At 30.4% G+C, this 17,210-nt stretch overlaps 1 protein-coding gene across 3 annotated transcripts in view; it reads right to left on the bottom strand.

Annotated features, from left to right (window-relative positions):
• Nucleotides 1-4,799: 4,799 nt before the first annotated feature.
• The window catches only part of LOC106478822 (protein-lysine N-methyltransferase EEF2KMT-like), a 13,126-nt gene continuing 715 nt past the window's right edge, over nucleotides 4,800-17,210 (bottom strand). Inside the window, exons 1-8 of one of the 3 annotated variants that reach the window (XM_022382494.1) lie at nucleotides 16,649-17,024; nucleotides 12,742-12,873; nucleotides 11,004-11,111; nucleotides 9,869-9,946; nucleotides 8,356-8,411; nucleotides 6,816-7,216; nucleotides 6,218-6,358; nucleotides 4,800-4,941 (exon numbers count right to left, since the gene is read on the bottom strand). In XM_022382494.1, coding sequence (XP_022238202.1) covers nucleotides 4,832-4,941; nucleotides 6,218-6,358; nucleotides 6,816-7,216; nucleotides 8,356-8,411; nucleotides 9,869-9,946; nucleotides 11,004-11,111; nucleotides 12,742-12,873; nucleotides 16,649-16,654 — 1,032 coding nt within the window. In that variant the 5' untranslated portion in view covers nucleotides 16,655-17,024 and the 3' untranslated portion in view covers nucleotides 4,800-4,831. Of the gene's footprint in view, nucleotides 4,942-6,217; nucleotides 6,359-6,815; nucleotides 7,217-8,355; nucleotides 8,412-9,868; nucleotides 9,947-11,003; nucleotides 11,112-12,736; nucleotides 12,874-16,648; nucleotides 17,025-17,210 lie in introns of those variants that run through there. The other 2 variants (XM_013939393.2, XM_022382495.1) reach the window with 2 other exon arrangements.

Genomic DNA, 17,210 nt, shown 5'->3' with positions numbered 1-17,210 from the left:
ATGCATACAAAATATATCTCATATCTAAATTGCAGTTATCTAGACATAATTCATCCACAACTTCCATCTTTAAACAAAACCTGGTTAAAACCCTGATTTACAAAGTGTTCAAAATACTAGAAAATCAAAACGTTTTTATAGCATAAGTTGAGAATATTAAATAAATACTCATAAGAAATTGTTTTCCTTTGCCATTTCTAAATAAAATAGTCCACACTAAAACTAAACACCCCATCTGTTGTCCTGGTAGATGTTCTGAAGAAAACTATCATTTTAGTCACACCCTACTTTGGCATTATTTCACACATGACTGAAAAGAAAATTATCAAATACCTTATTCACAAATACAGTTAAAAGGTATCTTTAAAACAGTTTATAAAGAACTTTTCAACTTTAAAGACAAACAATGTTCACTGAATACCTTGCTAGTTTATACGAGTTCATGTGCCTGAGGTGCAACCAGAAATATATTGGATCAACTGCTAGAAGGCTCTATAATCAAATAAGAACACACTGTAATGTGAAAAACCTACAACACCAGAAGTATTATTAACCACTGTCTAAACAAATGCGATGTTGTACCAACTTCCAATTTCTTCTACATCATCCTCCATTCCTGGGAAGAATTCCAACTTACAATATTAGAATCTCTTGCCATCAGGCTAAGAAAACCAGCTCCTAACTAGAAGATGATTGCACTGCCACTACATTTTCAATTACGAAAGACTAAAGAAAGAACAGAATGTAAACTTTGATTGGTGTATTTTGTATCAAATAAGCCACACACAGAAAAAAAAACAAACAAGGTTCAGAAATTGTTGTGAAACATTTACTGCAGCAGTGTATTAGCACAAAAATGTTTTACATCTGTACAGATTTTTAGTAGAGTGGCTTCATTTGCAAGTTATAAATTGTGAGGTAGCAACTTTTATTTTTAGTTATGATTTTCTTTGCTATTTTAGATCATTGTTTTCTTTTTATCATTTAGTACAGCTACATATTAGTCTAGCAGAAAACAAAGCCTTACAATTTGAATTGACATGTTCAGATCTTACTCGAAACAAGCTTTCCTACTAGGTGTATACATAATTTTGCATTTGTTATGAACGTTAACAAACCATTTTGTAATCTAAAATTAAATTATTTGACATCATTAAAACATGATATATCAAATTTGGGAATGGATTTATAAACAATTGAAATTAAAGAAATTTTTCCATGCTAGTATTAAAGCTACATGATATAAAATAAAAACTAAAGTACAGAACTTTATGCATGTTTTCTGAAACTTTTCTTAGACTTAGATTATTTTTCCTGTTTGTCCTTCATGAAATGGCATTGATCTATATACTCTATGTTTAAATAAGGTTCATAATAAATTAAATCTCAAAAAAATAAAATATTGATCCCAAGGAGAAATGGAAAAACCTTTTTTACTATTTTAAGTTCATACAGTTAAAATGCCTCATAGATGATAATGTAAATAAAAAAATAGAGGGAGAGTAAGGTAGCATGTGGGTGATAAAGACTGGGTATCTAGTTTCAGTTTTCCCCCTTAGGCTTACTTAGGTTATGTGAAAAGCAAGGGAAGAAAGAAACTATTTAAGCAGGGGTATAATATTTGTTGACTTTGTGCTTATATATTTTATTCTTTCAATACGCATGAAACAGTTTGTATCATGATAAGCAAGGTGAGCCAAATCTGTTGTCGAGCAACACACTGTTACTTAATGGGTTGAGTAGATTCATAACACTAGTGAATTACAGTAGATTTTCTTTGTATAGATGAGTGGTTGCATTTCTATTTTACAAATAAATCTGCCTAAATCATTGGAACTTGACCAGATCCTTCAGCTGATGAATATTTAGAATACAGTACAGGAACAAAAAAAACAACAACAATTAAAACTCTGTTGTTTCTTTAGTGTTTCAGGTATTTCATGCACATATGCAGGGAAAATTCTAGGGGATTCAGCTGAACCCCTTATTTTGTGATGTAAAAAAATTATGCTTATATAGTTATAGTACAGCTGCTTATAGTCCTTAACATTTTCTATATTCTACTGAGGAAGCATTAGCATTTTTTGTCTTGAAATAGTCACATGCCCCCAGACCCCCATAGCATTAGCATGCTGATTGTGCTTAGCACAATGTGTTGACTTTTGATCCCACAAATCAGAACCCTCCTTTCAAACATTCTGTGTACAGCTCTGCAATTTGTAAGTGATCATTTCTTTGTTATTTCAATACTATATAAATATTTAGAAAATACTCTGCTCTGTGTGAAAGGAGTGCACTGTACAAGTCCTTATTTCTCGATTACAGAGCTATGGCAATAAAATATCAGCATCTAATAACAGCGTACACGCACTACTGATATTTAGTTATTGCCGTGCAACATATTTTCAAAAGATCATATGTTATGTGGTATGTTACTTCTGCATGATGCAGGCATTTTATTATTTGGTATCAATTTTAAAAGGCAATTTACATGTTCATTTGAGAAAATGCACCAATTCATTGAACTTTCGTAATAACATTTTATTTCCACAGAAACTGAGATAAAAACATAAACCAAAAGTAACGAAACATGGTATGCATATTTTATAACTAACATCTTGTCAACAAAATTATTTAGTTTCGATTCTCCTGAAACTAGTTTCGTTTATTTACACGAGGGTCATAGACAGAAGGGGGGATCGAACAATGACAGCAATATAATAAAAAGTCTAAAAGGTCCACTAGTTTGTTTTTTAAAAATAAATACTTGACTTTCATGTAAGTCATTTAAATTCTTTTTAGAAAAAGTGCTATGCCCCTGATTAACACTGGTGTCTTATGGATATGAATTACACAGTCTTATGATTTTCTTGTACTGTATCAACTCAACAAAACACTGACTTACACATTTTCAGAATCAAAAATGTATTGCTGTATGACATTACCTTTTCTAATTAGATACTACAAGTATATAGTTTGACATACTTGTTATGAAGATAAATTTAAAGACAATCTCAAAAGATCTTTGAATTACTGTACACACATTTCCCAGCTCTTCTAGTTTGGTAGTTTTTCTGAAAATGCAACAAAGGCAGAAATTCTGAATGACTACTTCATACCTGTTCTTACTATTAAGCAACCACTGGAACATCGAAGCAGACTTTAAATTCTTTAATGGTTTGATATAGAGATATCTCTGGATTCAGTGAGGCAGAAACTGTCTAAACTCAAACCAACAAAAGTTTGTGGTCTGGACAAAATTCATTTGAGTATCATATGGTACGTGTGGGATCTTGACAAATCTCTTTCTTATATATTCAAAATGTCATCACATTCTGCTTAGGACTAGCATTATGCTAACACTATTTAAAAAAGGAGCCAATTTTGCTTCTCTGAACATTCTACCTTACAAAAAAGTCTATTGGAATAAAAATAATATTTTCGTTCCTTTACCCATCTACATCTTTGAGATTTTTTTCAATTTGATGACAGAGTGATATCATGCCTTTAGTGATTCATATTTCCTTCTTATTGTTAATTTGGAGTCCACTTATTTAATAGATCACCATAACTTCCTTTCAGTAAAATACAACAGTATGAGAGTAGCTTCCCTTAAAACTTGCCATCCCACACAATCTCTTGTAACTTTACAAACATTTAATTGTATTCATCTTTACATTAAAGAAACAGCATACTTATCTGTGATAAAGTTGTAGTGATCTGATATCGATCAGCAGAACCATACCAATGTTTGGTGGTGCTACCCACGGTACAGTCCTATCAATTATTGTCATTGTTAGTGACTTATACCATCCACCATGTTTAATTATTAATTAACTAATTAATAATTAGACCCATGTGATTTTATAAGCTAAGTATGAAAATGATCAAAGGTATATGGTACTTGGCTTTTTGCATCAAAATACGATTTATTGTTTCAGCAATTGTAACTTTGGCACAGAAAATTTTGTATATCATTAACAATATTATATAAACATATTTTACAGTCATTGTTAAAACTAAGTGAAAAACCATTTCATATTAATAAATGAGAACAATTTATTTTGGCTTCACCACAGAAATGTGTTTTAGTGTTAACTGTGCAAATATAATTTGTACAAATCCTATTTATTAAAGTTTGTATCATTCTATATTTACGTATATACCACTCGTGCAGAATCCTTAAAAGTTACAATAAAATTGCTTTACCACATTCGTTTACTGTTTGTTTTTTAAATGTATGTGAATTTTTGTTTCTATGGCACATCTTATTCCTTTATTATTCAAGAAATGTGTTTGTCACTCAAATTGTTATATTACTTATTTATTTGCTTTCCAAGGAAGAAAGGTCACTTGAAAATCTAGAACTTTATATTAATTGAATATCAACTGTTAGTTTGAGAATTTAAAAAACAAATTTATTGGTAAGGAGAAGAGTTTATAGATATCAGAATAATTCTGAGCTTTGAACAGCTAATGTAAGTAACTTCAATTTTAAAATTATACCAAACTTTTGTTTAAAGTCCACTCAATACTTTGAGTATTCACACTAAAATGTATCCATTCTAACTATACTTTTGCCCTGATCACTATGAAACAAATGAATTAACTTTCCATAAAGTTTTTCATGTACTTATGTTACAAAAAAAAACAACCAGCGAGTTCTAGACCACGACGATGACGACAATTATCAATTTTGTGATGCTTCGTTCTTATGCAATAAGCAGGACTACCACGAATAACAAAAGTTACATTCAAAATATATTACTTTCATGAGGTCTAAGTAAAAATGCAGGTAATGACAAAAAAGTTTTGTTTTGAATTTATTTACTTACGAATTCTTAAAATACAGCCTAAAAATAACAATATTTACAGTTCTGTCAAACTGGAAAACCTGTTTCTTTGGCAATTCCATTTCTTCACATGCAAGACCAAATTCACCTATAATGAAATATCCATGTACACATATAAACATACTGATTTCACTATAAGTATATAAATTATTTTTGTTAATATATTTTTTATGCTAATTCTAAAGTAATGATTATGTATAATTAGCAACATCCAGAGAACATTAAAAGGGTAAGAGAAAACGGATACTTTCATGCTTCGTGAGGTAAGACTTTTTTGGGAGGTAAAGGGTTAGGGGAGACTGAGTTGCCTCTGATACAAAATAGGGTAAAAAAAATGATCAGAAACAAACAGATCTCCTTTTACACTTTTAAAAGCTAAAACTAAACAATGAATGTTTGGATATTAACACTCAATAGCATATCACAGTTATTTTTTTTTTTATGTAAAGAGTTACAAGTCTCTGTTTTCCATTTGTTTTAAAACTGAAATAATGTTTACTCTCTAATAAATTAACACGCAGCTAGGAAAGTGTGAAATCAAGCATATCTTTCAGTAGTTGTTAACAATTCTTTATAACTGAGAAAAAGGACATATTTGAGTCATAAATGCAGAGGCTTGATCCCACCAAGTCCCGCCCTCGTGCATAATGATCTTTGGTTCAACATGAAGTTTTAAGTAATTACTATGATGGCTATATCCTTTGAAGTTCATTACTGATGATGGCACAATTCATATATTGCTAAATGTAATAAGCTCATATTAAGGAACAAAAAAGATATCATTACAAGCTAAGAACTGTAGTTTCCAGATGTATTATTTCTTGTAACTAAGCTATGTCAGTGATGAGGAATTTCACTAAAAAGAAACTTCGTCTGACTTGAATTAAATTGTCTATTATAGTTAACCTTGATTTTAGGAGAAAATGAATTCTCTGTTGTTGTTTGTTTTTTTATATAAAAAGCTAAATTGCACATAATTTATTAAAATCATAAATAATTCAAAAAATTAGCTTTGTGAAACTATGGAATTATATGAATGTATAAAGTAATTACTACGACTCTAATTTCATCTATTAGCCATTCAAACTTTCAAAAATACTTCACAATTAAAGTACTTTTTACTGCAGTCTTCCAAAAATAATTACAACAAAATCTGCCATTTTGAAATATGATAGTTTTGTGAATAAAAAAAGAAGAAAATGTGCTTTCAAAAAGTAGTCTTCTCATGAAGATAAGATCACTTTTTTTTTGCAATTCCAAGTTCTTAGGTAACTTCTTTAACTATTACAAGTATAGATAACACTTTTCCTACATATCTAAATGAATTTATATAATTTATTCAACAGTTAAATTTTATAACCCACCTGTTTGTTGAAGGAAAATATCAAATGTGTTCTCTCTTCTCAGAGGACAAGCTATCCAAGCTTCAGCCTGAGGTTGTTTCGATAAGAACATATGTAAAACTTTAACAAGTGGTCTGATTAGTGCAGGGTCATATGTGACATCTGTAGCGATATTAAAAATAGCTCCAATTACAAAAAATAAATCAAGCAATAAAGACCACAACACTATTTACTACAATGGGAAACCAAAACAACAGCATGAACTGTAAACATTATTAGTAAGAAAATTGATATGTAAAATTCAAAGATTTATATTTCAACTATTAACACAATAATAACACATATTTCCCTCCATTGATTAATATACTAATTATGCCCAAAACACAGATATATGAGTATCATGTTTCCAAAGGTCTTTTATGCGTTACATGTTACCAACCAATGGTTTCTCTTGTAACTATACACATAGTTGTTATGAAAATTCAATAATTCAGATTTATATAATACTGATATTACTACATAAAATATTATTGTTTAAATATTTTAGTGAATTAAGGAGAAAAAAATATGTAGAAAAATATATAATATTTAGCATCAACTTTTCTATGAATTAACAAACCTGCTGCTAGAACAACATCAACCTGGAAAGAATCTATTTCCTTCTGTGTTACAGCTTCCCAATCCAAGGAAAGGATGCAAACATCAGGTTGGCTTGTTTCAGTAGTAAACTCAGCACAAATTTTTTCTTCTCCTGATAGACTTTGTTCTTCATTAGAATGCTCACACTGATCACCATACAATTGCACTGAAGACAGTTGGGGCCTTGTTTTAAGGTTATCATTTGTACTCTCCTGGTTTCCAGTTGTTTCTAGCATGTACGGTAGGTTCAAGATAATATTTCTGTGGAGCAATCTGAGAATTTCTTGATGACCATCAGAGAAGATATAGTTATGTGGTCTACAGAGCTTACAGACCACTATACCTGTTAAGCCGCTTCCACAACCCAGTTCCAAAATTTTTCTTAGACCAAAAAAAATAAAATAAAATAAACAACATATTAAACAAGAGAGAAAAATTGTGTTTCTTACAAAGATAAAACTTAATGTGCTCAACAAATAGTTGCAACTTTGTTTCTCTAAATATCTTTATGGCTGCATGTAAGTATTAAGAAAAATTGTTCTACAGTTCAAACTGTACAATGTACACTGGAAATTACCCATAGAAAGTAAATGCACAATCTTTTCTAGTTCCTTATTCATTTACTAAAATAGTTCATCTCTATGAAATATAGTGGTGCTTACAGTAATCATATTTCATCACGTTTCTTTATTCAAACCTTTGTTTTACTTGATATCATACGAAACTATTTCACACAAGTTTAGTGATTAGAAAAATACTTATCATGCAGTATAACAAATTCTAAGACACATTTACCAGTGTTGCCAACCGCTCATATATGTGTTTTGGATAAAAAGTACTAACTACTGCTAGTAAAAATAACTCAAAGAAACAAAACAGTCAACAGAATGCAACCAGTTTCTACTTTACCTAGCGCAAGAGCTATTTAATCATCAGAATACGATCATACGGAGGATTCAAGTACAGTTTGTTATTGCTACTAATATACTTACACTTGTTCAATTCTGATTAATCAAACAACTACTGTAATTAGCATATGATTCCTACAGCCATTGAAATATGATCAGTTATTCATAACCGATTCAAGTACATCTAAATTCATCATACAGTCACTCTTATGTGACTCATTACTTGCACCTGCTACAGTTACAAGGTGTGACCCACTGTTCACACCTGATGCTAGCACAGTCACCAGAATGTCACTCATTAATGAAACTTAAAAGTAACAGTCACCAGAATATGGTTCATTATTCAAACCTGTTACAATAACACTTAAAGAGCTTCTACATGTATATGTGTTATGAGAACAGGTTCAAACAAAATAAAGTTATTTAATAGGGAAAATAAATATATTTTCTTACATTATTAAACAAAATGATATATATAAACACATGAACTGATTTATTTCTTATTTAATATATGATGAAAGTACTATACATTACACTAATTTAAAGCAAGGATATCCTTTATACAAAGTCTTTTAATTTTCCAAATAAAACATTTTTTTATCAAAATCATACCTTTTGTGAAGAAAAGACTTCTTTTCCAAGCACGATTCGGCTAAGATTTTAGCACCCTGAAAAAAGTTTCAATATTAACTAATTAGATCAAATATTGGAGCTTAAATATAAGAACCATGCATGAAATTCACTGCACATCTTTCTTGTGAGAAGTGACTCCATTAACGAGAAGATGACCAGAGGTGTCAATCAAAGAAATGTAATGGAACAGTAAAGAACAGGAAATAATTATTCATAAAAATAAAATTTTTATGTATTGTAACATAATATATAAATTTATTTTTTGATCTTTTACAGCATTTGTGGAAAGAAGAACAGACCACAAAACCAAGTAAAATCATTCATTTTCTATGCAACATATGGAACCCCAGCAGTGATTAATGCGATTAATCATTTCTGTTAACATTTTTTGTGTGACTTGTGTGTTATTAGGAACCATGTAACCAACAAAGTCATGGATCAACAACCAATTTGATGAAAAAGTAATTTAAAAAAATGTATCTAAAAAACAGGTTGGATCGACATGGACCTCATAGGTAACTGTATGGTTAATGATAAATATATGAGAGTTGAAAAATGGTGAAAATAAAACTGTTGTAATCTATGATGCCTCCCACCAATCTCTAGGCTACCTATGCTGCCACATTTTTTATGAATATTTTGAAAAGGTATATTTTGTTAATTATTGAAGTAAATTTGACATGAAATAAATTTCTAATTTATTTACTGAGGTGTACAAATAAAGTGATAATGATTAATTAAAAATACGAAAAATTTTCACCAATATGAAAAGACAAAATGTGCTTTGAAAATATATTTACCTGTTGCCTTGAAATTCAAAATTTAAGCCTTAAAATATTTGCTAATACAGTTATTGGTATGCTATTAAAAATTGTTTTTTTTATTTCTGTCAAATAAAATATTCAGTTGCTTTAAGATTACTGAACCTAAAAATGAATTATTTGCAAATTTTCTTAAGCTATACACTTGATATCATACTGTGTCAATTTTTAAGTTTCTTTTATCTTTTCTCTAAATTCAGAAAACTCCACTGAAGAAAAACAAAAAACTTTTCATGAAAATTGAATTCAAATTCTCTACTTTCTCATTAGTTCCTTCCTCTTCACACCAACTTTCGCATTACTTCAAAAAAACAGGAGGGAAACTATTATCGTATTATTGGAGCTGTATGTTTTTATAGTAAACCCATATTACACACAAACACGTATATAACCTTGTATGAACATTACGTAACTGATATCTTAATCATTAAAGTAAGAATATCTTAAGAAAGAACCATGCTTAATGCCTTCACTTTCTTAACAAATGGTTTACAACATCCTCATCAGCCTTAAGATGAAAACATCATCATAATAAATAATCTCAAAAATAAAATAAACTTTCATATGTTCACAGAAATATGCAAAATATAAAGCAGTTATGGTTCATATTCCACCTATCGAAAATTCTGAAATCTTTACAGATATTAAATCTCGTACGTATAAATACTTACTTCCCACGTTCTGAATCCTGTTGTTCCACGTAGAACAATGCATTTACTTTCTTCTAATGTTACAGATGTGTGAGGATCCTGAAATTAGATTCAAGTTAAACAGGTTTTAGTTGCTTATGTAATGTTAAAATTTACGGTCAGTATTTTTTCTAATTTCCTAAGTGTTTTTACAGCTTTATTAAGTTTCAGATAAAGTTAAAAATATGGTTTCAAGTATAATTTTTTTTAAGTTACCCTTGTAATTCTTTCACAGCTTTACTATAAATATCACACATGTGCAACTTTTTAGGCAAAGTGAGAAATAATTTTGATGGTCTACAGTCTTGCATATCTTCTCCAGTATGTGAATCAAGATTTAAAAAATCTGTTCAGTGATTGTTTGTTATTTTTTACATAGCTGTCAAATAAACAAAAAGTATAAATACACACAGTGCACATACTCACACACACACACACATTGTTTCATAATTATTTTTTATCACTGAAAATTTGCTTCTCATTTGAGGTACACATTTGACCAATGAGAAAGTTTAACCAGCCAAGAATAGTAGATTGCAAGTATTTTTTAATCATTAAAAATACCTAACAAAATCTTGTATTTAAAAATTGATTTCAATTATTAGCAATAATATATAAAATGTTTTATAATAATGTCTAGCCTGATAAATCTTAATTGACATGGTTTAATGCAAATTTTTCACATAGGACTGTTTTTTATTTCACTGTATATGATTACAGTGTTCTAACAACATGCTTAGCATAGACATCAAAACCTCCAAGACAGCTTACATTAAACAGTGTATACTAGTAAAAGTTTTTAATATTGATTCCTTCAAGTTAGAATACAATAACTCATGTTCACTGAAAGGCAGTGACTAGAAAAACTATCTTAGTTATTTCACTCTATATACAAGCACTATTTCACAACTGTGTTTTGTTTAGCGGTTTCCATGGAGGTCAGATACAAACCTTAACTGTTGAATTTAAAATGCACATCATTATCAGTAAATTTTTTGATGAAGGCTTACAGGTGAAACAAAAAAAAACAGTACTATACTAATTATTTGCTGTTAATGAGGCCTAAGAATTATAAAATAATGTAAAAAAAATAATAAAATATGAAGAATGTACTTACTAAAAGGTAAGTACAGTAGGATATGTCATTGTCTATTTCAGGAACATTAACAGTTTCAGCATAAGCTACATACATCTTTTCTGAAATCTCATGACATTCCATTTCTACCTGTAAAACAAGATAAAAGCCTATATTACCATATGAATGTTATTGTTTTTTTAACTTAAGGTTTATGGGAATTTTAGACTTTCCACTGTAGGTTATCATCAATAAAACTTTCAATAGCAAGATAATATATGAAATTGTCCGTTCCAGTGTATACAAACCGGCCGAAATTTGATACTGTTTAACAGTGTTGCAACCAAATTTATCAGTTCAGATATCTCAAATTCACTATAATGACTCATAAAGCCACGAGGAGTAATAGTTGAGATTTCTCCCACTGGCTTCCCCAACAAATGTCATTTACTGAGACATAGCTAGGTCAAAAACAGTGGGCATACTATTGCAACAACTAGGGACAATTAAGAAGGGGGGCAGGATGGCCATTTGGCCTGGGCCTTAAGCTCAAAGGGGACCTCAAAGTTTTATTAAATAAAAAAATATTCAAATTTTTTTTTCATGTTTCATCAATTTTTATTACGGGCTTCGAAAGATAGACGTGGCCCAGGCCTCTCTGAGAGGGCCTTGCAACAATGATATAATAATTTTAAAAAGTTTGCAGTTGTGTGGAATTGGATTAGCATTATTTCTCCCTTCAAATGCAGAGATCTGTTGGCACATAATCATTAGATATATTACCATATCATTACATTTATTACATTATGCACACATAACTTTTGTTAATAATACTTACACATTTCCTACTAACATTTTGTTTAATCATCTTGTCTAACCTTAAACTACAGCATATGATTTAGCTCAACAGTCATATAATAATGTACAAGATGTTTATTTGTATTTGATGTACAGCCATGTTAATTTTTGTAGACACAGATACATGTTGAGATGCAGTATATAAATGCTTCATTTCACTGCCAAGTTAGAAAGTTCTCGTTAGTTTTTTTTTCTCGTCACCACCAGTTCCTGATTGGATTTGCTGTTCAGCATATGTTTGTCGATGTCCGGTGTTTATGAATTGCCTGGTGTAACTGTCTTTATTGAGCTAGTCGAGGCTATCGTAGATAACCTAGATTCCTTTTCCCAACAAGTAACTGATTATTAGAAAAAATACATTAAATATCAGTTCATGAGGTTTCACAAAAAAACAATATATATTCTTAAACCTTAGAAAAATGACTGGTTCTCATCTTAACAGGACAAGTCATATATCTATATATATATAGTACGAGTTAACTGAGTATTGAAGATACACAGAATAAAATGTACATTAGTCAAAACATTTAAATCTGATGTTCTGAAAAAAAACCCACAAAAAACAGGTTCTGTATATTACCAGTTTACAATTAACATTGGAAATATACAAAAAAAAAGGTCTGACCAAAAGAAAACTAGATTTTTGAATTACTTTCCCAGAAAACAATGTTTCACTGTACATATAATATTAAAATTAATTTTCTGATCACTAACACTATACATCACTAGATTGAGCATGCACATTTATAAAAAGTTGTTCACACAAACATATTTACTGTTGTTTATTTGGCTATGTACATGTATATTTGGATGATTAATAAAATGTATGTGTCAATAATCCTGGAATCCAAATCATTATTACATGTGCAACATAACTAGCTACTAAATAACAAAAGTAAACTAATAAATTTACTTACAGTACCTTTTTCATTAGAGATTTTAAAAACTTCATTCTGTAAACTTGTGATGGAGGAAACTGCTGTGCCAGTGGATGGTAAACAGTAGAACAGAGAACATTATTCTGATCTTCTTCATCATAAGATAGACCTAATTTCTGACATAAATAAATGAAACTGCAATTTAGGTTCTTCTGTTTTTCAGGTCAGTTATTTTTTTATTCATCATATCTATATTTATTATGTTATTTTTCATAAAATCAACACACATTTGCAAACAAAAAACATGAGGGGAGAACAAAAGTGAATACCCTATCTTTTCTACCAATTCAAATTTCTTGTAAAATGGCTTGTCATGAAAAAGGGAGGTAAACCATCTAGGCAAAGAGTGTTAAAGTAGAGATCATAATGACAGCATTAAAGCAAAAGAACAACACAAAACACTTTTTTTTAATGAAAAATGTAAAATATCACAAAAATTCAAAGCTCAAATAATGACAAATGAAAAGCCTGTAAAATATAATAGAAGAAGCATTAAAAACTGATTAATGCTGAGTGGTGGCAGATAAAGGGAAACTTGTATGAAGCAACATTAGTATGTTATGATATAATGTGACCATGGAATTATTGGATATTTGTTACAGATCCAAGAGATATAACAAGAGAATATGAAAATAACAGCTATTATTGAGAAGAAGGATTATTCACAGAAGTAACACTGCTATGTAATCAGTTTCTGGAGAAATTACTAAACAAACTTGCTGCTCCTAATAAAGAAGAACTTGGATGACATCTGGATAAGAGATAGGTGAACTTGCATGTATGAATAGATCAAGCAAATAGATCAAAGTTTTGATAATCCAGCCTGTCTGTGAGTAAGTTCTCCAAGATGCTTTAGAAGAAGTCCTTCAACTTTGAAATTATCAGCTTATTGTCCATATAAAAATGAAAACTTGTTCTCATATAGAAGTAACCAAGAGGGGCTGAACTGAAATATTTCTCAAAAATGTATGGAGTTTGAACAAATACACATACCCCCAATACTTTATAGCTCTTCCATCTTGAAAAGACATAAAGCAACAACTGGTTCATTTTAAAAGTACCAGTAAAATAACATGGATTACCCCAAAATAAAAAAAAGCTGAGAGAAAAAAAACAACCAGAAACCATTTCATAACCTGTATGATTAGGAGGCTGACCTATTTCTAATGAAGGAAAATTATGTAAAACATATACATTACAGGTAAAAAGCAAGAATAAAAAAAAAATTATATTAGATGACAAAATCTCAAGATTACCAAAGAACAATGACAAAAGTAGTCTCAGATGTAGAAAAAAAAGTAAATTAAATTACTCGCTCATAATCAATAATAAAACCAGATAAGGTTTCAGAGGGAATCCAGAATCAACAAGGCATCTTAACTCAATGAAGAGAAGCATGCCTTAAAGTCAAAGTTCTTAAGAAACATAACTATAAGGCCAATGGAGAAGCAAAAAAGCTAAACCCTCTTTGACAAGAAGCATCAAAGTGGTTAGCAAGTCAATGCAAAAATTCAACTAATACGTCAAAGTGCTCAAATGGACTTCTCAAAAGATTGCATCTGTTTGCGCAGGAGATAAGCTACTTAAATGGATTGATTGTTGGTTGAATGGCTGAAGATAGTTATATATGGGGGAAAAAATCACAATGGATTAATGTTCCAAATGGAACATACCTCATGGCTTTATGCTAGGTCCTTTGCTATTTCTAATTTCCATTCATGACACTGATAAAGGAATAACCAACAGATTTGTAATTAATATTAAAATAACAAGTATTTCAGGTTTTACTAAAGATGATGAAGTTTTACAGAAAGATCTGAACTGTTTTGTTATCACAATATTAAATAGTATTACATAATTGCAGTAAAACTCTAGGTGAAGTTGATGTGGAAAAAGAACTGGGCATAGTAATTTCAAAGTCTATAAAACCTTCTAGACAATGTACAAGAATTAGTAATAAGATAAGCAGGATTTTTAGATTATATATACATAAAACCATTGAGACAACTTAAAAAAATATCATCTATAACACACCATAAAGTGCTGGTAGACCAAATTTGGAATATGATGTTCAGTTATGATTACCTTAGTTGCTTGTTTGTTTGAAGTTAAGCACAAAGCTACACAATGGGCTATCTGTGCTCTGCCCACCACGGGTATCGAAAAACCTGGTTTCTAGCATTGTAAGTCCACAGACATACCACTGTGCTACTGGGGGGCAATTATTACCTTATTTAAGAAAGAATGTTGAGTTGTTGGAGAGGGTTCAGAGAAAAGCTTTCAGGATGATTCCTTGTTTGGAGGAGTTATCATATGGGTATAGGTTGAAATCTTTTAACATTTTGCTATTGGAGAGAAGAAAGGCTCAGGTGGGGAGGGACATGATTGAGGTTTTTAATATTGTTAAAGGTTTATAAAATTAGAAGTTCAGATAATGTTTCATAAAGATAATGTTTCTTTTCTAATAAAGTGATTAGACTGGAATAAATAGTTTGCTTTTAGATGCATTAGAAGCTGCAACACTGGAGTTTAAAAGGAGATTGGATGATTGTATCAAGAGATCAGGTTAAATATAAGAAAAATTATTTGTTTATGTAATTTCTATTACACTGGTAGTGGAAAATAGGAGATAGGCCTAATGGCCTCTTGTTATTCTTTGGAAATGAAATAAAACACTAAAGATCAGAGTGAAAAAAGGCAAACATAAAAAGTATACTGAGAAAAGGCCATTCATTCCAATGAGGTTATTCATCCCTCCCCAAAACATTGAGCAAAAATAACAATTTCATTTAAAATCTATGTACCTATCCAACAACATCTTCAAATCAACTAAACACGTCATCGGGCAAACAATTCTATGAACCTGAACTCTCAACAACAACAAAAAAAAGTCTTGATCTGGATTTGCAACCTCTTCACTCTTTTACTCAAAAAGGATCCATAGGAAGATTTCTTAACTCATAACAATCTGAATCAAGTCAACTCTGATTCTTCTACACAACAGAGAAAACAACTCCAAACCACACACATGCCCCATACAAAGCCCCCCAGTTTTATGCAAGGTCACAATAATTTTATTACTCTTAAATTCCATATTCCTATAACCAAAACCAAGAATTCTAAGAACTTATGAGTGAAAGTAAGTAAGAGTATATAATAATATGTCAACCACACTATATCTATAATATTCAGTGCCAACAAGGTATTTTACCCAATACCAGGGCTCATTAGGCTAGCTAGTAGTGGTCTAGGTATTACCTACATCCATAGTTTCATTAACACACACTGTTATAAAATGTTTCCAATAATCACACTTAAATCTTTCTTTTTATTCGCTACACCAATGCTCCTCTCACACACAAAGTTCTTTCTGACAGTCCATAATTTTTAAGTGATTAACTTTACTTTCTCAATGATGAGACTAAATTTTTCAATTTATGGTTCAATCATTAAGACTGTCCTTTGATGCAAGAGTCATTAGTTATTTTTTCTCAGGCAACATCGTAATGCTAGTAAATTTGGAAATGAACCTTTCCAAAAAACTATCCAAATCACTGAAGTAACAATGATTAACAAAATTCCCAAGATACGCTCTAAAAAACCTCGCAAGTCTCATTCATTTAGTTGTAGCATGTCCACTTATTACCACTCTTAGCTTTTTACCTCTAAAAATCATTTCTTAGCTTTACCGAAAACTCCAAAAGCATTTAATTTTTTTTTTTGGTGTTTTTAAAATGGCTTTTTGAAACTATAATTTAGAAGTTAATTATTAGTTCCACAGGAATATCTCCAAGTTTTAGATCATTCATCAGCTAATTAAATGATATGTATAGCAACGTTTAAGTATGTTGTTAAGTATGCTTGGTATGATTTCAACGATATATAACATACCTTCATTATAAGTTCATATCATTTAGAAAAGCTGAATCATCACGAATCTGAGCATTCTTTAATCTTATCTCTCTTCACAGCCAAAGATAATTATTTTTCTAATTCTACTCTTTTCAGCTGTTCCTGGTAAGAAGACTGAGACTGCATACGCTTTTGAATCAAACTTGTTACTAACAATAAACAACATTATTCGAAGTAATAATGTTTTCTTTACTTTATAACACAAAACTTCCTATTGCTTAATGTTTTTTGGTGCTCAACTGCTACAATGCTGGTAGTAGTACTAAGAATCTGCCATAACTGGCACGTGGTGAGCATACCCTTTCAAATTTTTGACTTACGTTAAAAGAAGTTTAATCGTTGGGATCACAAAAGCCCTGTAAACAGGAATAGTCTACTGTGTATATAAAAATATGTTTAATAAACAAACAAAAATGTCTTGTCACAAATTATTTCATGAAATGGTATAGTAAAAGAAAATTTTTGCTTTACCCGGCAGAGGGCAACAACGACATAACTTGTTTGTTTGTTTGTTTGTTTGTTTTGAATTTCGCGCAAAGCT

This window comes from Limulus polyphemus, unplaced genomic scaffold (assembly GCF_000517525.1).
Source record: "Limulus polyphemus unplaced genomic scaffold, Limulus_polyphemus-2.1.2 Scaffold253, whole genome shotgun sequence".
Lineage (NCBI taxonomy): Eukaryota > Metazoa > Arthropoda > Merostomata > Xiphosura > Limulidae > Limulus > Limulus polyphemus.
The sequence above is the reverse complement of the archived record's forward strand: the minus strand, read 5'-3'. Positions and strand labels throughout refer to the sequence as shown.